The sequence below is a fragment of the Nerophis ophidion genome, linkage group LG15, assembly GCF_033978795.1.
Source record: "Nerophis ophidion isolate RoL-2023_Sa linkage group LG15, RoL_Noph_v1.0, whole genome shotgun sequence".
NCBI lineage: Eukaryota > Metazoa > Chordata > Actinopteri > Syngnathiformes > Syngnathidae > Nerophis > Nerophis ophidion.
In genome coordinates this window covers 52641347-52663846 of record NC_084625.1, presented here as the reverse complement: position 1 = coordinate 52663846, position 22500 = coordinate 52641347, and the positions used below count along the sequence as shown (strand labels likewise).

At 39.4% G+C, this 22500-nt stretch overlaps 1 protein-coding gene across 1 annotated transcript in view; it reads left to right on the top strand.

Moving 5' to 3' along the window:
• The window catches only part of LOC133569800 (partitioning defective 3 homolog), a 529671-nt gene that overhangs the window by 29677 nt on the left and 477494 nt on the right, over positions 1-22500 (top strand). The window contains exon 4 of the mRNA XM_061922423.1: positions 4503-4640. Within this exon, the coding sequence (XP_061778407.1) occupies positions 4503-4640 (138 nt within the window). The remainder of the gene's footprint in view (positions 1-4502; positions 4641-22500) is intronic.

Genomic DNA, 22500 nt, shown 5'->3' with positions numbered 1-22500 from the left:
GAGTCTTCAAAGTGAAGTGATGATGCGATAGTGAGTCTTCAAAGTGAAGTGATGATGCAATAGTGATTCTTCAAGGTGAAGTGATGATGCAATAGTGATTCTTCAAGGTGAAGTGATGATGCAATAGTGATTCTTCAAAGGGAAGTGACGATGCAATTGTGATTCTTCAAAGTGAAGTGATGATGCGATAGTGAGTCTTCAAAGTAAAGTGATGATGCGATAGTGAGTCTTCAAAGTGAAGTGATGATGCATCAGTGAGTCTTCAAAGTGAAGTGATGATGCAATAGTGAGTCTTCAAGGTGAAGTGATGATGCAATAGTGAGTCTTCAAAGTGAAGTGATGATGCAATAGTGAGTCTTCAAAGTGAAGTGATGATGCAATAGTGATCCTTCAAAGTGAAGTGATGATGCACTAGTGATTCTTCAAAGTGAAGTGATGATGCAACAGTGAGTCTTCAAAGTGAAGTGATGATGCAAAAACGACTCTTCAGCAAGACTTGAAAGTGAAGTGACGATGCAATACTGATTCTCCAAAGTGAAGTGATGATGCAATAGTGAGTCTTCAAAGTGAAGTGATGATGCAATAGTGAGTCTTCAAAGTGAAGTGATGATGCAATAGTGATTCTTCAAGGTGAAGTGATGATGCAATAGTGATTCTTCAAAGGGAAGTGACGATGCAATTGTGATTCTTCAAAGTGAAGTGATGATGCGATAGTGAGTCTTCAAAGTAAAGTGATGATGCGATAGTGAGTCTTCAAAGTGAAGTGATGATGCATCAGTGAGTCTTCAAAGTGAAGTGATGATGCATCAGTGAGTCTTCAAAGTGAAGTGATGATGCAATAGTGAGTCTTCAAAGTGAAGTGATGATGCAATAGTGAGTCTTCAAAGTGAAGTGATGATGCAATAGTGATTCTTCAAAGTGAAGTGATGATGCACTAGTGATTCTTCAAAGTGAAGTGATGATGCAACAGTGAGTCTTCAAAGTGAAGTGATGATGCAAAAACGACTCTTCAGCAAGACTTCAAAGTGAAGTGACGATGCAATACTGATTCTCCAAAGTGAAGTGATGATGCAATAGTGAGTCTTCAAAGTGAAGTGATGATGCAATAGTGAGTCTTCAAAGTGAAGTGATGATGCGACAGTGATTCTTCAAAGTGAAGTGATGATGCAATAGTGAGTCTTCATAGTGAAGTGATGATGCAATAGTGAGTCTTCAAAGTGAAGTGATGATGCAATAGTGAGTCTTCAAAGTGAAGTGATGATGCAATAGTGAATCTTCAAAGTGAAGTGATGATGCAATAGTGAGTCTTCAAAGTGAAGTGATGATGCAATAGTGAATCTTCAAAGTGAAGTGATGATGCAATAGTGAGTCTTCAAAGTGAAGTGATGATGCAATAGTGAATCTTCAAAGTGAAGTGATGATGCAATAGTGAGTCTTCAAAGTGAAGTGATGATGCGATAGTGAATCTTCAAAGTGAAGTGATGATGCAATAGTGAGTCTTCAAAGTGAAGTGATTATGCAATAGTGAGTCTTCAAAGTGAAGTGATGATGCAATAGTGATTCTTCAAAGTGAAGTGATGATGCGATAGTGAGTCTTCAAAGTAAAGTGATGATGCAATAGTGAGTCTTCAAAGTGAAGTGATGATGCAATAGTGATTCTTCAAGGTGAAGTGATGATGCAATAGTGATTCTTCAAAGGGAAGTGACGATGCAATTGTGATTCTTCAAAGTGAAGTGATGATGCGATAGTGAGTCTTCAAAGTAAAGTGATGATGCGATAGTGAGTCTTCAAAGTGAAGTGATGATGCATCAGTGAGTCTTCAAAGTGAAGTGATGATGCAATAGTGAGTCTTCAAAGTGAAGTGATGATGCAATAGTGAGTCTTCAAAGTGAAGTGATGATGCAATAGTGAATCTTCAAAGTGAAGTGATGATGCAATAGTGAGTCTTCAAAGTGAAGTGATGATGCGATAGTGAATCTTCAAAGTGAAGTGATGATGCAATAGTGAGTCTTCAAAGTGAAGTGATTATGCAATAGTGAGTCTTCAAAGTGAAGTGATGATGCAATAGTGATTCTTCAAAGTGAAGTGATGATGCGATAGTGAGTCTTCAAAGTAAAGTGATGATGCAATAGTGAGTCTTCAAAGTGAAGTGATGATGCAATAGTGATTCTTCAAGGTGAAGTGATGATGCAATAGTGATTCTTCAAAGGGAAGTGACGATGCAATTGTGATTCTTCAAAGTGAAGTGATGATGCGATAGTGAGTCTTCGAAGTAAAGTGATGATGCGATAGTGAGTCTTCAAAGTGAAGTGATGATGCATCAGTGAGTCTTCAAAGTGAAGTGATGATGCAATAGTGAGTCTTCAAAGTGAAGTGATGATGCAATAGTGAGTCTTCAAAGTGAAGTGATGATGCAATAGTGATCCTTCAAAGTGAAGTGATGATGCACTAGTGATTCTTCAAAGTGAAGTGATGATGCAACAGTGAGTCTTCAAAGTGAAGTGATGATGCAAAAACGACTCTTCAGCAAGACTTCAAAGTGAAGTGACGATGCAATACTGATTCTCCAAAGTGAAGTGATGATGCAATAGTGAGTCTTCAAGGTGAAGTGATGATGCAATAGTGATTCTTCAAAGGGAAGTGACGATGCAATTGTGATTCTTCAAAGTGAAGTGATGATGCGATAGTGAGTCTTCAAAGTGAAGTGATGATGCAATAGTGATTCTTCAAGGTGAAGTGATGATGCAATAGTGATTCTTCAAAGTGAAGTGATGATGCAATTGTGATTCTTCAAAGTGAAGTGATGATGCGATAGTGAGTCTTCAAAGTGAAGTGATGATGCATCAGTGAGTCTTCAAAGTGAAGTGATGATGCATCAGTGAGTCTTCAAAGTGAAGTGATGATGCAATAGTGAGTCTTCAAAGTGAAGTGATGATGCAATAGTGAGTCTTCAAAGTGAAGTGATGATGCAATAGTGATCCTTCAAAGTGAAGTGATGATGCACTAGTGATTCTTCAAAGTGAAGTGATGATGCAACAGTGAGTCTTCAAAGTGAAGTGATGATGCAAAAACGACTCTTCAGCAAGACTTCAAAGTGAAGTGACGATGCAATAGTGATTCTTCAAAGTGAAGTGATGATGCAATAGAGCTCTATTGGAAATAAGAGCTAAAAGGCCTAGCTTCACGTGTCGGTTTTTACCCAGTTGAATAGCAACCCTCTGACTTGCAAAAGAGGAGAGTTAACAGTCTAACCTTTACTTCTCCCTTGGAGGACAACCCGGTCGACAGGATGTGACACGGGAACCTTTTGGTGCAATGACTTTGTCTGATCATCCTTTTTTTTTTAAAAAACAAACCACTCTACTCGTCAGAGCCCCGAGGATGTTGACAGCACACTTCCAAGCACAGCGAGGGGGAACGGCCACAAAGCCTTTTATTTTGGCGGGGAAAAGTGTCTTTTCTGGCCCTTGTGGTGCCGACTCCGCACGTCCCTTTACACACTTTTTTTGTGCGAGCAGCAGAGCGTCAACAGGAATAAATGTCTTTGGTTTTTCCCCCACAAAATAAATAGGCCAAAACCAATGAACGCTGGTTACTTTAAAGAAATTGTACTTTTTTTTTATTATTGCTTCACCATGATAAAATAGAAGATATAAACTAACTTAAAACATTACAGGATTTTTAAGCCTTTTTTTTAAAAGCAACCACAGTCTGTGGTGCCCTCAGGTGGTCAGGGAGAGCATTCCACAGACTGGGAGCGGCGGAGCAGAAAGCCCGGTCTCCCACTGTTTGTAGCTTTGTCCTTGGAGGTTGGAGGAGGTTAGCCTGTCTAGAATGGAGGTGTCGTGTGGAGTAGTAGGGAGACTTTGTAATCAATCCTGAGTGGAACAGGAAGCCAGTGCAGGGATTTGAGAACGGGTGTGATGTGGTTTTATTTCCGCACTCTCATCAGGATCCTAGCAGCACTATTCAAAGTTCCGGTGAGGGCCCAACAATATTTTTCTGTTGATTACAACACACGAAAGAAACCGAACACCTTCTTGTTGCTTCCCATCCTACACAGTGGAGTTTTACCAGCCTTCTTCTTGTTAGGTTCAAAGACAGCTTTTGATACAATTATTCTGACGTATTTCCCAACAGTAAAGAATCCTTTAATAGGATCTCGAATCCAGATGTTAAAGTCTAAACACTTGGTCCTTTTTCCAATTTCCTGCAAGTTTCACCAAAACCAGGCCAGAACTTTTCGAGCTCTGGAGAGGCAGGATTCTCTACAATGAACCCTCTTGTCAGTCATCCACTGTCTTGGTCTCTGCGGGTGGAGGCGGGGACGCTAGCATCCAGACACAAATTAGTGGGGCTTTGTAACCTAAACTTATATCACCCCCAAAATATGATAACTTGTTCTTTATCCCATTTCTGACATTCCCTGAAAGGTTTCTGCCGCTAACGTGTTGCTAAGTAACCAAAAAAGGTGGTCCTGAGCATGTGTTTGTGTGTCAAGGGCAGGGGAGGCCACGCCTACCGGAGTCTTCCTCGCGACGGCGGTGGCAGGACCACTCAGTTCCAGCGGGAGATGACCAGGTCTTCCCTCAGCGCCAATCATCCCATGGTGGACCGCTGGCTGGATCGACAAGAACAGGTCGGTCCGATACTGTGAGCGTCTTTGGTGATTCTTTGCAGATACCACCGGCCAACTGATAGTGTCGCGTTTCAGCTTCCAGGGGAATGCATTCCACATATGATTAGTACTCGTGAGGGTTGTACCGTATAGCAGTGGTCCACAACCACTGGTACCGGGCCGCAGAAGAGTCTTTTAATCATTTTTATAGAAAATATTAAATCAACATAAAAACCACAATATACACTAACAATTAGTGCACCAAGCACAAAAACCTCCCCTTTTCATGACAAAGGGAAAAAAAAAAAAGGATCACGGTCACACCCCAGCAGACCTTGTGGTCTGGTCTCCTCAGTTGGTAGTTATATCCAACATAATAGTGAGAGTCCAGTCCATAGTGGATCTAACATAATAGTGTGAGAGTCCAGTCCATAGTGGATCTAACATAATAGTGTGAGAGTCCAGTCCATAGTGGATCTAACATAATAGTGTGAGAGTCCAGTCCATAGTGGATCTAACATAATAGTGAAAGTACAGTCCATAGTGGATCTAACATAATAGTGAGAGAGTCCAGTCCATAGTGGATCTAACATAATAGAGAGAGTCCAGTCCATAGTGGATCTAACATAATAGTGAGAGTCCAGTCCATAGTGGATCTAACATAATAGTGTGAGAGTCCAGTCCATAGTGGATCTAACATAATAGTGAGAGAGTCCAGTCCATAGTGGATCTAACATAATAGTGAAAGTACAGTCCATAGTGGGTCTAACATAATAGTGAGAGTCCAGTCCATAGTGGATCTAACAATAGTGTGAGAGTCCAGTCCATAGTGGATCAAACATAATAGTGTGAGAGTCCAGTCCATAGTGGATCTAACATAATAGTGAGAGTCCAGTCCATAGTGGATCTAACATAATAGTGAGAATCCAGTCCATAGTGGATCTAACATAATAGTGAGAGAGTCCAGTCCATAGTGGATCTAACATAATAGTGAAAGTACAGTCCATAGTGGGTCTAACATAATAGTGAGAGTCCAGTCCATAGTGGATCTAACATAATAGTGAAAGTACAGTCCATAGTGGATCCAACATAATAATGAGAGTCCAGTCCATAGTGGATCTAACATAATAGTGTGAGAGTCCAGTCCATAGTGGATCTAACATAATAGTGTGAGAGTCCAGTCCATAGTGGATCTAACATAAAAGTATAAGAGTCCAGTCCATAGTGGATCTAACATAATAGTGTGAGAGTCCAGTCCATAGTGGATCTAACATAATAGTGAGAGTCCAGTCCATAGTGGATCTAACATAATAGTGAGAGTCCAGTCCATAGTGGATCTAACATAATAGTGAGAGTCCAGTCCATAGTGGATCTAACATAATAGTGTGAGAGTCCAGTCCATAGTGGATCTAACATAATAGTGTGAGAGTCCAGTCCATAGTGGATCTAACATAATAGTGAGAGTCCAGTCCATAGTGGATCTAACATAATAGTGAGAGTCCAGTCCATAGTGGATCTAACATAATAGTGAGAGTCCAGTCCATAGTGGATCTAACATAATAGTGTGAGAGTCCAGTCCATAGTGGATCTAACATAATAGTGTGAGAGTCCAGTCCATAGTGGATCTAACATAATAGTGAGAGTCCAGTCCATAGTGGATCTAACATAATAGTGAGAGTCCAGTCCATAGTGGATCTAACATAATAGTGTGAGAGTCCAGTCCATAGTGGATCTAACATAATAGTGAGAGTCCAGTCCATAGTGGATCTAACATAATAGTGAGAGAGTCCAGTCCATAGTGGATCTAACATAATAGTGAGAGTCCAGTCCATAGTGGATCTAACATAATAGTGAGAGTCCAGTCCATAGTGGATCTAACATAATAGTGAGAGAGTCCAGTCCATAGTGGATCTAACATAATAGTGAGAGGTAATTAGGACAACCTTGCAAAAGCCACTTTTGTCAAACAAATAAAGAAAGAAAAGTAAATCTAATTAAAATAAACATGATATAACTTTAGTGTGTGTAAATTGTGCTTATTTAGCGTTATTAGCATTTCTACTCCAACTAATTAGTGGTAGACATCAAGTTTAATTACTTATCTTCATCCTGATGTCTCCTCCTCCGGTGACTAATGCCAATCAAGCAGTTCTGTTCTTCCCGGCAACACTTAGTGTTCTCCGAGTGCTTGTGTCATTTATATTTGATCAGGCCTTTTAACCGCCGCCTATGAATGTCAAATGAGGCCCCGAGATGACTCAAACGGCACATTTGACTTGCAAAGTCAGAATAACACAGGTGTACATTTGATGCAATGGGAATTGAATCCACGGATTTTCACAATAAAGTTCTCATCTTACTTCCTTGTGGTCTGCAGGAAATGTAAAACTGCTTCTTTGGAGCCTTTTTCCAAGCAAATACATTTAAGTGCACTTTGACCTGCAGGTACTGATTATTAATGTGTACTAATTAGGCTTGCAAAGGGGGGGACATTTATGGAAACTTTCCGGAAATTTACCACAAGAAGTTAAGCTCGGGAAGATTGGAAATATTGACCATTTTTTTATTATTCAAATTTTGACACCGTCCATGGGAATTAATTGGAATATATGGGAATATATGGGAACATATGGGAATTATTGGAATATATGGAAATTAATAGGAATTTATGGGAATTAATTGGGATATGTGGGAAGTAATGGGAATATATGGGAATTAATGGGATTTAATGGGAATACATGGGAATTATTGGGGATAAATGGAAATTAATTGGATTTTATGGGAATTAATTGGGATATATGGGAATTAATGGGAATATCTGGGAATTAATATGAATATATGGGAATGAACGGAAATAGTTGGGAATTAATGGTAAGGAATGGGAATATATGGGAAATAATGGGAATATATGGGCAATAATGAGAATATATGGGAATATGTTGGAATTAATGGGAATATATGGGAATGAATGGGAATAGGTGGGAATTAATGGTAATGAATGGGAATATTTGAGAAATAATGGGAATATAAGGGAATGACTAGGAATATATAGGAATTAATGGGAATATATGGGAATTATTGGTAATGAATGGGAATATATGGAGAATAATGGGAATATAAGGGAATGACTGGGAATATATAGGAATGAATGGGAATATATGGGAATTATTGGTAATGAGTGGGATTATATGGGGAATAATGGGAATGACTGGGAATATGTGGGAATTAATGGGAATATATGGGAATGAATAGGAATAGGTGGGGAATAATGGTAATGAATGGGAATATATGAGAAATAATGGGAATATAAGGGAATGACTGGGACTATATGGGAATTAATGGGAATATGTGGGAATGAATGGGAATATCCATCAATCAATCAATGTTTATTTATATAGCCCTAAATCACAAGTGTCTCAAAGGGCTGCACAAACCACAACGACATCCTTGGTACAGAGCCCACATAAGGGCAAGGAAAAACTCACCCCAGAATTAATGGGAATATATGAGAATTATTGGGAATATGTGGCTCCACAAATCTTAGTTTCCACGACTCTGCTCGCTGCACATAACACAACCTCATATATTGTGATGTAATGTAACATAACACAACCTCATATATTGTGATGTAATGTAACATAACACAACCTCATATATTGTGATGTTAGTAATGTAACATAACACAACCTCATATATTGTGATGTTAGTAATGTAACATAACACAACCTCATATATTGTGATGTTAGTAATGTAACATAACACAACCTCATATATTGTGATGTTAGTAATGTAACATAACACAACCTCATATATTGTAATGTTTGTAATGTAACATAACACAACCTCATATATTGTAATGTTAGTAATGTAACATAACACAACCTCATATATTGTGATGTTAGTAATGTAACATAACACAACCTCATATATTGTGATGTTAGTAATGTAACATAACACAACCTCATATATTGTGATGTTAGTAATGTAACATAACACAACCTCATATATTGTGATGTTAGTAATGTAACATAACACAACCTCATATATTGTGATGTTAGTAATGTAACATAACACAACCTCATATATTGTGATGTTAGTAATGTAACATAACACAACCTCATATATTGTAATGTTTGTAATGTAACATAACACAACCTCATATATTGTAATGTTAGTAATGTAACATAACATAACCTCATATATTGTGATGTTAGTAATGTAACATAACACAACCTCATATATTGTAATGTTAGTAATGTAACATAACACAACCTCATATATTGTGATGTTAGTAATGTAACATAACACAACCTCATATATTGTGATGTTTGTAATGTAACATAACACAACCTCATATATTGTAATGTTAGTAATGTAACATAACACAACCTCATATATTGTGATGTTAGTAATGTAACATAACACAACCTCATATATTGTGATGTTAGTAATGTAACATAACACAACCTCATATATTGTGATGTTAGTAATGTAACATAACACAACCTCATATATTGTGATGTTAGTAATGTAACATAACACAACCTCATATATTGTGATGTTAGTAATGTAACATAACACAACCTCATATATTGTGATGTTAGTAATGTAACATAACACAACCTCATATATTGTGATGTTAGTAATGTAACGTAACACAACCTCATATATTGTGATGTTAGTAATGTAACATAACACAACCTCATATATTGTAATGTTAGTAATGTAACATAACACAACCTCATATATTGTGATGTTAGTAATGTAATGTAACATAACACAGCCTCATATATTGTGATATTTGTAATGTAACATAACACAACCTCATATATTGTGATGTTTGTAATGTAACATAACACAACCTCATATATTGTGATGTTAGTAATGTAACATAACACAACCTCATATATTGTGATGTTAGTAATGTAACATAACACAACCTCATATATTGTAATGTTAGAAATGTAACATAACACAACCTCATATATTGTGATGTTAGTAATGTAACGTAACACAACCTCATATATTGTGATGTTAGTAATGTAATGTAACACAGCCTCATATATTGTGATGTTTGTAATGTAACATAACACAACCTCATATATTGTGATGTTTGTAATGTAACATAATACAACCTCATATATTGTAATGTTAGTAATGTAACATAACACAACCTCATATATTGTGATGTTAGTAATGTAACGTAACACAACCTCATATATTGTGATGTTAGTAATGTAACATAACACAACCTCATATATTGTGATGTTAGTAATGTAACATAACACAACCTCATATATTGTGATGTTTGTAATGTAACATAACACAACCTCATATATTGTGATGTTTGTAATGTAACATAATACAACCTCATATATTGTAATGTTAGTAATGTAACATAACACAACCTCATATATTGTGATGTTAGTAATGTAACATAACACAACCTCATATATTGTGATGTTAGTAATGTAACATAACACAACCTCATATATTGTGATGTTAGTAATGTAATGTAACACAACCTCATATATTGTGATGTTAGTAATGTAACATAACACAACCTCATATATTGTGATGTTAGTAATGTAACATAACACAACCTCATATATTGTGATGTTAGTAATGTAACATAACACAACCTCATATATTGTGATGTTAGTAATGTAACATAACACAACCTCATATATTGTGATGTTAGTAATGTAACATAACACAACCTCATATATTGTGATGTTAGTAATGTAACATAACATAACCTCATATATTGTGATGTTAGTAATGTAACATAACACAACCTCATATATTGTGATGTTAGCAATGTAACATAACACAACCTCATATATTGTGATGTTAGTAATGTAACATAACACAACCTCATATATTGTGATGTTAGTAATGTAACATAACACAACCTCATATATTGTGATGTTAGTAATGTAACATAACACAACCTCATATATTGTGATGTTAGTAATGTAACATAACATAACCTCATATATTGTGATGTTAGTAATGTAACATAACACAACCTCATATATTGTGATGTTAGTAATGTAACATAACACAACCTCATATATTGTGATGTTAGTAATGTAACATAACACAACCTCATATATTGTAATGTTTGTAATGTAACATAACACAACCTCATATATTGTGATGTTTGTAATGTAACATAACACAACCTCATATATTGTGATGTTAGTAATGTAACATAACACAACCTCATATATTGTGATGTTAGTAATGTAACATAACACAACCTCATATATTGTGATGTTTGTAATGTAACATAACACAACCTCATATATTGTAATGTTAGTAATGTAACATAACACAACCTCATATATTGTGATGTTAGTAATGTAACGTAACACAACCTCATATATTGTGATGTTAGTAATGTAACATAACACAACCTCATATATTGTGATGTTAGTAATGTAACTTAATACAACCTCATATATTGTGATGCTAGTAATGTAACATAACACAACCTCATATATTGTAATGTTAGTAATGTAACATAACACAACCTCATATATTGTGATGTTAGTAATGTAACATAACACAACCTCATATATTGTAATGTTAGTAATGTAATGTAACACAACCTCATATATTGTGATGTTTGTAATGTAACATAACACAACCTCATATATTGTGATGTTTGTAATGTAACATAACACAACCTCATATATTGTGATGTTTGTAATGTAACATAACACAACCTCATATATTGTAATGTTAGTAATGTAACATAACACAACCTCATATATTGTGATGTTAGTAATGTAACGTAACACAACCTCATATATTGTGATGTTAGTAATGTAACATAACACAACCTCATATATTGTGATGTTAGTAATGTAATGTAACACAACCTCATATATTGTGATGTTAGTAATGTAACATAACCCAACCTCATATATTGTGATGTTATTAATGTAACATAACACAACCTCATATATTGTGATGTTAGTAATGTAACATAACACAACCTCATATATTGTGATGTTAGTAATGTAACATAACCCAACCTCATATATTGTGATGTTAGTAATGTAACATAACACAACCTCATATATTGTGATGATAGTAATGTAACATAACACAACCTCATATATTGTGATGTTAGTAATGTAACATAACACAACCTCATATATTGTAATGTTAGTAATGTAACATAACACAACCTCATATATTGTGATGTTTGTAATGTAACATAACACAACCTCATATATTGTAATGTTTGTAATGTAACATAACACAACCTCATATATTGTAATGTTTGTAATGTAACATAACACAACCTCATATATTGTGATGTTAGTAATGTAACATAACACAACCTCATATATTGTGATGTTAGTAATGTAACATAACACAACCTCATATATTGTGATGTTAGTAATGTAACATAACACAACCTCATATATTGTAATGTTAGTAATGTAACATAACACAACCTCATATATTGTAATGTTAGTAATGTAACATAACACAACCTCATATATTGTGATGTTTGTAATGTAACATAACACAACCTCATATATTGTGATGTTAGTAATGTAACATAACACAACCTCATATATTGTGATGTTAGTAATGTAACATAACACAACCTCATATATTGTGATGTTAGTAATATTGGGAGTAGCAAAGTGTGTTGGCCACGTCCCCACATGAGTGTCCGGGAGGCTGCAGACAACAAAACGCTGCAGACAACAAAATGCTGCAAAGGTTCAACCTGCGTGCGTTTCCGCCGCCAGTGGTGTTTGAAAAAGGACACAAACATGCATGCAATTATGCAAAGCTGCCAGGCGGGCGTGCACACAAGCTGCTCCAGGCCTCACCTGCTTGATGAATTCCACAGCTGACATTTCTGAAACTAATCATATTTATTTGTCTCCGCTGGATTAAACTGCTGATGAGCTTCAAAAGGTGCATGTATGTCACATACTACAATACTTTATTCATTAAAAGCACAACGTGTTTATCTTCGTTAGCTTTTCCTTTTCTAGTCTCGGGTGTGCGAGCGCTCAGGGCGGCCAAAATATAATCGTGATCGCCTAATAATCATTCAACTTGTTTTATGTGTTGTTGGTGCACATTATTTACACTACCTCACTTTAATGGCAGTTTATTCAATATAGTTTGACTTTTAAAACTGCACATTCTGGGTCACCGTTTGTTGTTTACCAAAACTGATGTGTACAAGTCATCAAATACAAATAATATTTGTATTATTGGCAACATTAAATGGTCCCTAGTGTGTGAATGTGAGTGTGAATGTTGTCTGTCTATCTGTGTTGGCCCTGCGATGAGGTGGCGACTTGTCCAGGGTGTACCCCGCCTTCCGCCCGATTGTAGCTGAGATAGGCGCCAAAAGGGAATAAGCGGTAGAAAATGGATGGATGGATGGAACTAAATAACTTGTGGGAAGCACTGATGTATACAAGTCATTAAATGTACACAATAATCACGCTTTTTCACGGGACACATTTCCGGGTGTTGTTGATGTTTCCGGATGAGGATATGCTGCTCCGTTATTGATCGAAGTAAAGTCTGAATGTCTTTAAAAAAGTTAGCGCCATCTTTTGACACTTCTTGCACTCCCGTCCTTGCACGCTACACCGCTACAACAAAGATGACGGGGAGAAGACTCTGTCGAAGTGGAGGCATGTAAATAACCCCGCCTACAAAACGCCGCATCCTGAATTGACTTGAAGATGATGTGTAAAACATCATCTATGCAACATTTTGAGCAAAGAAGCAGCCTTACATGTTTTGTAGACCACAAGGAAGTATTTCACATTTAGAAACAAATCATAATACTATGACTCCTTTTTTTTTTTTGCAAATCATTAACTTTAGAATTTGATGCCAGCCACATGTGACAAAGAAGTTGGGAAAGGTGGCAATAAATACTGATAAAGTTGAGGAATGCTCATCAAACACTTATTTGGAACATCCCACAGGTGTGCAGGCTAATTGGGAACAGGTGGGTGCCATGATTGGGTATAAAAACAGCTTCCCAAAAAATGCTCAGTCTTTCACAAGAAAGGATGGGGCGAGGTACACCCCTTTGTCCACAACTGCGTGAGCAAATAGTCAAACAGTTTAAGAACAACCTTTCTCAAAGTGCAATTGCAAGAAATTTAGGGATTTCAACATCTACGCTCCATAATATCATCAAAAGGTTAAGAGAATCTGGAGAAATCACTCCACGTAAGCGGCATGGCCGGGAACCAACATTGAATGACAGTGACTTTCGATCGCTCAGACGGCAACATATAAAAAAACTACATCAGTTATTAAAGGATATCACCACATGGGCTCAGAAACACTTCAGAAAACCACTGTCACTAAATACAGTGTGTCGCTACATCTGTAAGTGCAAGTTAAAGCTCTACTATGCAAAGCGAACGCCATTTATCAACAACATCCGGAAACGCCGCCGGCTTCTCTGGGCCCGAGATCATCTAAGATGGACTGATGCAAAGTGGAAAAGTGTTCTGTGGTCTGGCGAGTGCCCATTTGCGGACTGTCCACAAGTGCGGGTACTTTCCTGGCCCGCCTGCAGTCCAGACCTGTCTCCCATGGAAAATGTGTGGCGCATTACGAAGCGTAAAATACGACAGCGGAGACCCCGGACTGTTGAAGGACTGAAGCTCTACATAAAACAAGAATGGGAAAGAATTCCACTTTCAAAGCTTCAACAATTAGTTTCCTCAGTTCCCAAACGTTTATTGAGTGTTGTTAAAAGAAAAGGTGATGTAACACAGTGGTGAACATGCCCTTTCCCAACTACTTTGGCACGTGTTGCAGCCATGAAATTCTAAGTTATTTGCAAAAAAAACTAAAGTTTATGAGTTTGAACATCAAATATGTTGTCTTTGTAGCATATTCAACTGAATATGGGTTGGAAATGATTTGCAAATCATTGTATTCTGTTTATATTTACATCTAACACAATTTCCCAACTTATATGGAAACGGGGTTTGTATAAAAAATATGATTTTATCTTGCCATATGACAGGTGCTTATGTTGGATGTCATCACTTATGTTTTCCACCTAAAGATAATAAGTTGTCCACTGTGGGAGGGAAGCAGAGTGGCAGAAGCCCACAGAAGTACATGCAAACTCCACAGGAGATGTAAACCTGCTCCTTCAATCCACCATCTTCTTGTCGTCCTCTTCCCACCTCCTGTTCCCGCCCACATCTGCCTAGTATCTGGGCGCGGGCGTCTCTCCGCCCCGCCGCTCGCCGCTCGCTCCGTGGCTAATTCTTGATTAGAGTTCATGCGTTCGGCTTCTCCGATTTGCCCCCTGGAGTGAGAAATCACTTTTTCAATGAGAATAATTGAAGAGGGGGTGCCAGCTCATTACCCACAAATCAGTGGGAGAAGGGGGCACCTCAGCCCAGACAATAATGACTTGGGGGAATAAAGCGGGGCGTTCAAAGGACTCCGGCTTGTTAGTGATTCCCAAAGCCCAAAAAAAGTCTGCGGGCTATAGAGCGTTTTCCGTTCGGGCTCCAGTACTCTGGAATGCCCTCCCGGTAACAGTTCGAGATGCTACCTCAGTAGAAGCATTTAAGTCTCACCTTAAAACTCATTTGTATACTGTAGCCTTTAAATAGACTCCCTTTTTAGACCAGTTGATCTGCTGTTTCTTTTCTTTTTCTTCTATGTCCCACTCTCCCCTGTGGAGGGGGTCCGGTCCGATCCGGTGGCCATGTACTGCTTGCCTGTGTATCGGCTGGGGACATCTCTGCGCTGCCTCGACATCTCTGCGCTGCTGAGCCGCCTCCGCTTGGGATGGTTTCCTGCTGGCTCCGCTGTGAACGGGACTCTCGCTGCTGAGTTGGACCCGCTTTGGACTGGACTCTCGCGACTGTGTTGGATCCATTGTGGATTGAACTTTCACAGTATCATGTTAGACCCGCTCGACATCCATTGCTTTCCTCCTCTCTAAGGTTCTCATAGTCATCATTGTCACAGACGTCCCACTGGGTGTGAGTTTTCCTTGCCCTTATGTGGGCCTACCGAGGATGTCGTGGTGGTCTGTGCAGCCCTTTGAGACACTAGTGATTTAGGGCTATATAAGTAAACATTGATTGATTGATTGATCTGATAATACTGACATTTATTATTGTTATTATGCATAATGATGTCCTGGTTAATATGCAGAACAAATGTAGGTCCATTCACACGATGTGCTGGAGTCTCTTTTTTATTGGTCTCAGTCATGTTTTTAACATACGTCCACTAGATAGTCCAGCAGGCACCAAATAATAATAATTAGAATTTCATGGCTGCAACACGTGCCAAAGTAGTTGGGAAAGGGCATGTTCACCACTGTGTTACATCACCTTTTCTTTTAACAACACTCAATAAACGTTTGGGAACTGAGGAAACTAATTGTTGAATCTTTGAAAGTGAAATTCTTTCCCATTCTTGTTTTATGTAGAGCTTCAGTCCTTCAACAGTCCGGGGTCTCCGCTGTCCTATTTTACGCTTCATAATGCGCCACACATTTTCCATGGGAGACAGGTCTGGACTGCAGGCGGGCAAGGAAAGTACCCGCACTCTTTTTTTATGAAGCCACGCTGTCGTAACACGTGCTGAATGTGGCTTGGCATTGTCTTGCTGAAATAAGCAGGGGCGTCCATGGAAAAGACAGCGCTTAGATGTCAGCATATGTTGTTCCAAAACCTGTATGTACCTTTCAGCATTAATGGTGCCTTCACAGATGTGTAAGTTACCCATGCCTTGGGCACTAATGCACCCCCATACCATCACACATGCTGGCTTTTCAACTTTGCGTCGATAACAGTCTGGATAGTTCGCTTCCCCTTTGATCCGGATGACATGATGTCGAATATTTCCAAAAATAATTTGAAATGTGTACTCGTCAGACCACAGAACACTTTTCCACTTTGCATCAGTCCATCTTTGATGATCTCAGGCCCAGAGAAGCCGGCGGCGTTTCTGGATGTTGTTGATAAATGGCTTTCGCTTTGCATCTAATTGCACTTAAAGATGTAGCGACCAACTGTATTTAGTGACAGTGGTTTTCTGAAGTGTTCCTGAGCCCATGTGGTGATATCCTTTAGAGATTGATGTCGGTTTTTGATACAGTTTCGTCTGAGGGATGGAAGGTCACGGTCATTCAATGTTGGTTTCCGGCCATGCCGCTTACGTGGAGTGATTTCTCCAGATTCTCTGAACCTTTTGATGATATTATGGAGCGTAGATGTTGAAATCCCTCAATTTCTTGCAATGTCACTTTGAGAAAGGTTGTTCTTAAACTGTTTGACTATTTGCTCACGCAGTTGTGGACAAAGGGGTGTACCTCGCCCCATCCTTTCTTGTGAAAGACTGAGCATTTTTTTGGGAAGCTGTTTTTATACCCAATCATGGCACCCACCTGTTCCCAATTAGCCTGCACACCTGCGGGATGTTCCCAATAAGCGTTTGATGAGCATTTCTCAACTATATCAGTATTATTGCCACCTTTCCCAACTTCTTTGTCACGTGTTGCTGGCATCAAATACTAAAGCTGATGATTATTTGCACATCAAATATGTTGTCTTTGTAGCATATTCAACTGAATATGGGTTGAAAAGGATTTGCAAATCATTGTATTCTGTTTATATTTACATCTAACACAATTTCCCAACTCATATGGAAACGGGGTTTGTAGAATATTGTTCGGGACATGACCAAAATGTTATGTTCAAATCAACGTCAGAACCCAACGTTGACTAAACATGGTCAAACAGCATGCATACAGGCGTGGATCAGTGATTTAGTGACATTAGCCGCTAGCTAGGACTAGCATTGCATCAATGACGCCTTCGTTTGGTTGTCGTAGTCAAACGTAGTCCCCATGTTGTCCATGTCAATGTTGTCTATATCTATGTTGTGCATATATTACCATGAATTGATCAACGTGGACTCCGACTTAAACAAGTTGAAAAACTTATAGTGCTGTTACCATTTAGTGGTCAATTGTACGGATAATATTTACTGTACTCTGCAATCTACTCATACAAGTCTCAATCAATCAATCAATCAATCAATCAATCAATCAATCAATCAATCAATCTCTTAATCGTACTCCCAATGTATTTTGCCATTCTCCAAACTTCCATTTCCTGTCTTCTCTGCTGCACTTCGCCTCGCTGGTTGGCGGGGGGGGGGGCTCTGTCAGAGGCTTTTGGGACTTCTCTTCATTACGAGTCCTACGGGGACTTGGGGCCCCTCATTTCCAAACACATCTCTTCATTTAGCCCCCGTCTCCAAACCCAGACTGACTTCTCGTCCCTCATAGGAGTCTCAGCTTCCAATTATCAGAGTAGAAGACGGGCGGCCACCACTGATCCCCCTGCTCAAACACCCCAGCAAACATTGATCCGGCCAATAGACTCCGGATCCTCTTCATCACGGCTTTAATTGTGTACCCAAGGTTTATGGTCTCCTCAATAATTCATAGTTTAGCTTCTCAGTCTTCTATGTTCCGTGTTCTTACGCTGGTCTCTAAGTATGTATGTTTTTACGCGGGTCTCTACGGATGTACCATCAGGGATTTTGAGGGCTTTAGACCCTGCGTTTTATACAAAGGTGCGGCTCATCTACGGATCCTTGTTTGCTAATGACAAAATAATAGAATGGATTAGGCAAAGAAATCAAACAATCTACTAAAATGATCCAATTGAAGGAACTGTTCAAACTCAAATTGTATACAAAGTACAATGAATAAGATTCCTGATAAATATCTGGAACCCTAATAAAACAATTGTATTAATCTCAAAGGATGAATAAAGACATCAATGACGTTTCTGTTTTGTTCCTTCACATTCTGTCTCTCACAGTTGAAGTGTACCTAGGATGAAAATGACAGACCTCAGTCATCATTTTAAGTGGGAGAACTTGCACAATCGCTGGCTGACTAAATACTTCTTTGCTCCACTGTATGTGTGTATATATATATATATATATATATTCCTTTTTTCTACAATTTAGTGGGTGGGTCTTATAGTCTGCAAAATACGATCCGAAGAAAAACATTTTATTTTCCGTAAGGGAGGTGACTATTATTACTAAGTGTCTCCACACGGCGAACAGAGACACAATGAGCTCGTCAACCATGGGACTCCATCCATCCATTTTCTACCGCTTGTCCCTTCTGGGGTCGCGAGGTGTGCTGGAGCCTATCTCAGCTCCAAATAAATCCAACGTTAGAATGAGAAGTCATCAACCAGCCGTGGCGATCACATACTTATCCACGAACTGATGATTAGATTCCCAATCAGTCGCCACATCCTTAGTCTTCTCCCAACTCTACGTCTCGGCTGTTGCCATGGTTTCCTGTCAATTCAACACGCCAACAAAGCTCTTTCGACAGTTCCTCCGTAGAAAAAAAAAAAGAGAACACGTTCGATCCCCATCCCTATCCCAGACTACGTTGGCTCTCATTAGAATCAACATGGCCGACACTCACCGACCTTCACGGCAGAAAAGATGTCTTCCCCAGTCCGAGCCCACTGTCCTCCCACTTAATAAACTCTAATTGATGATTCATCTCTGAGCAGCGCTGCTAAAGATTTGGGATTCTGCTGGGTCCAACACCCCCGCCCGCCAAGACAGGATAATCTGTTCACATCACACACCTCTCAGAAGTATATCATATCCCTTTTCAAACGCTTCCTTGGACTCTAAATCTTTTTATACCTATTTGAACTTCTTTGATTCATGCCTGCTTTATTCACTCTCCAAACTGAAACCTGATCTGGACAAAAGCCCCTGATACTAACTCGATCATGCAGTAGAACCACCTGATACTAACTCGATCATGCAGTAGAACCCCCTGATACTAACTCGATCATGCAGTAGAACCCCCTGATACTAACTCGATCATGCAGTAGAACCACCTGATACTAACTCGATCATGCAGTAGAACCCCCTGATACTAACTCGATCATGCAGTAGAACCCCCTGATACTAACTCGATCATGCAGTAGAACCCCCTGATACTAACTCGATCATGCAGTAGAACCCCCTGATACTAACTCGATCATGCAGTAGAACCCCCTGATACTAACTCGATCATGCAGTAGAACCCCCTGATACTAACTCTATCATCCAGTAGAACCCCCTGATACTAACTCATGCAGTAGAACCCCCTGATACTAACTCGATCATGCAGTAGAACCCCCTGATACTAACCTCGATCATCCAGTAGAACCCCCGATACTAACTCGATCATGCAGTAGAACCCCCTGATACTAACTCGATCATGCAGTAGAACCCCCTGATACTAACTCGATCATCCAGTAGAACCCCCTGATACTAACTCGATCATGCAGTAGAACCCCCTGATACTAACTCGATCATGCAGTAGAACCCCCTGATACTAACTCGATCATCCAGTAGAACCCCCTGATACTAACTCGATCATCCAGTAGAACCCCCTGATACTAACTCGATCATGCAGTAGAACCCCCTGATACTAACTCGATCATGCAGTAGAACCCCCTGATACTAACTCGATCATGCAGTAGAACCCCCTGATACTAACTCAATCATCCAGTAGAACCCCCTGATACTAACTCGATCATGCAGTAGAACCCCCGATACTAACTCGATCATGCAGTAGAACCCCCGATACTAACTCGATCATGCAGTAGAACCCCCTGATACTAACTCGATCATCCAGTAGAACCCCCTGATACTAACTCGATCATGCAGTAGAACCCCCTGATACTAACTCGATCATGCAGTGGAACCCCCTGATACTAACTCGATCATGCAGTGGAACCACCTGATACTAACTCGATCATGCAGTAGAACCCCCTGATACTAACTCGATCATGCACTAGAACCCCCTGATACTAACTCGATCATGCAGTAGAACCCCCTGATACTAACTCGATCATGCAGTAGAACCCCCTGATACTAACTCGATCATGCAGTAGAACCCCCTGATACTAACTCGATCATGCAGTAGAACCCCCTGATACTAACTCGATCATCCAGTAGAACCCCCTGATACTAACTCATGCAGTAGAACCCCCTGATACTAACTCGATCATGCAGTAGAACCCCCTGATACTAACTCGATCATCCAGTAGAACCCCCGATACTAACTCGATCATGCAGTAGAACCCCCTGATACTAACTCGATCATGCAGTAGAACCCCCTGATACTAACTCGATCATGCAGTAGAACCCCCTGATACTAACTTGATCATGCAGTAGAACCCCCTGATACTAACTCGATCATGCAGTAGAACCCCCTGATACTAACTCGATCATGCAGTAGAACCCCCTGATACTAACTCGATCATGCAGTAGAACCCCCTGATACTAACTCGATCATGCAGTAGAACCTCTTGCTGGTTCAAGAGCAGTCGGGTCCGGTGCTGCAGTTACTGACGGTCTCGGTGAACCATCCCGGTCCGCCTTGGATTCCCGTTATTGATTCAAGCCTTCATAATTAGCCGGCCAGACCCAATTAAAGTGCAGTTGGGACAATACAGCCGGCCGATGCGTAGATAACGGTCCAGACCCGGTGTAGGAACCAGAGCCCTGCAGATGACGTTGTCCTGTGTTTTTTAACCTGTTTTTGAGCCAAGGCACATTTGTTTGCGTTGGAAAAATGCGGAGGCTCACAAATCTCAATTGATAGTAAAAAGTCGTTTTTGTTGGATATGACTTAGAAGCATAAGCAAGCATGCATGACTATAGCTCTTGTCTCAAAGTAGGTGTACTGTCACCACCTGACTTATTTGGACTTTTTTGCTGTGTTCCTGTGTGTAGTGTTTTACTTCCTGTCTTGCGTCCTATTTTGGTGGCTTTGGACGCCGTTTTTGCTCCACAGTAAGTCTTTGCTGTCGTCCAGCATTCTGTTTTTGTTGACTTTGTAGCCAGTTCAGTTTTAGTTTGGTTCTGCATAGCCTTCCCTAAGCTTCAATGCCTTTTCTTAGGGACACTCACCTTTTGTTTATTTTTGGTTTAAGCATTAGACACCTTTTTGCAATTTTTGGACATGACTTTAAAGCACAACCAAGCATGCATGACTATAGCTCTTGTCTCAAAGTAGGTGTACTGTCACCACCTGTCACATCACACCCTGACTTATTTGGACTTTTTTGCTGTTTTCCTGTGTGTGGTGTTTTACTTCCTGTCTTGCGCCCCTATTTTGGTGGCTTTGGACGCCGTTTTTGCTCCACAGTAAGTCTTTGCTGTCGTCCAGCATTCTGTTTTTGTTTACTTTGTAGCCAGTTCCGTTTTAGTTTGGTTCTGCATAGCCTTCCCTTAGCTTCAATGCCTTTTCTTAGGGGCACTCACCTTTTGTTTTTTTTTTGGTTTAAGCATTAGACACCTTTATGTAATTTTTGGATATGACTTTAAAGCATAACCAAGCATGCATGACTATAGCTCTTGTCTCAAAGTAGGTGTACTATCACCACCTGTCACATCACACCCTGACTTATTTGGACTTTTTTGCTGTTTTCCTGTGTGTAGTATTTTACTTCCTGTCTTGCGCTCCTATTTTGGTGGCTTTGGACGCCGTTTTTGCTCCACAGTAAGTCTTTGCTGTCGTCCAGCATTCTGTTTTTGTTGACTTTGTAGCCAGTTCAGTTTTAGTTTTGTTCTGCACAGCCTTCCCTAAGCTTCAATGCCCTTTCTTAGAGGCACTCACCTTTTGTTTATTTTTGGTTTAAGCATTAGATACCTTTTTGCGATTTTTGGACATGACTTTAAAGCATAAGCAAGCATGCATGATTATAGCTCTTGTCTCAAAGTAGGTGTACTGTCACCACCTGTCACATCACACCCTGACTTATTTGGACTTTTTTTG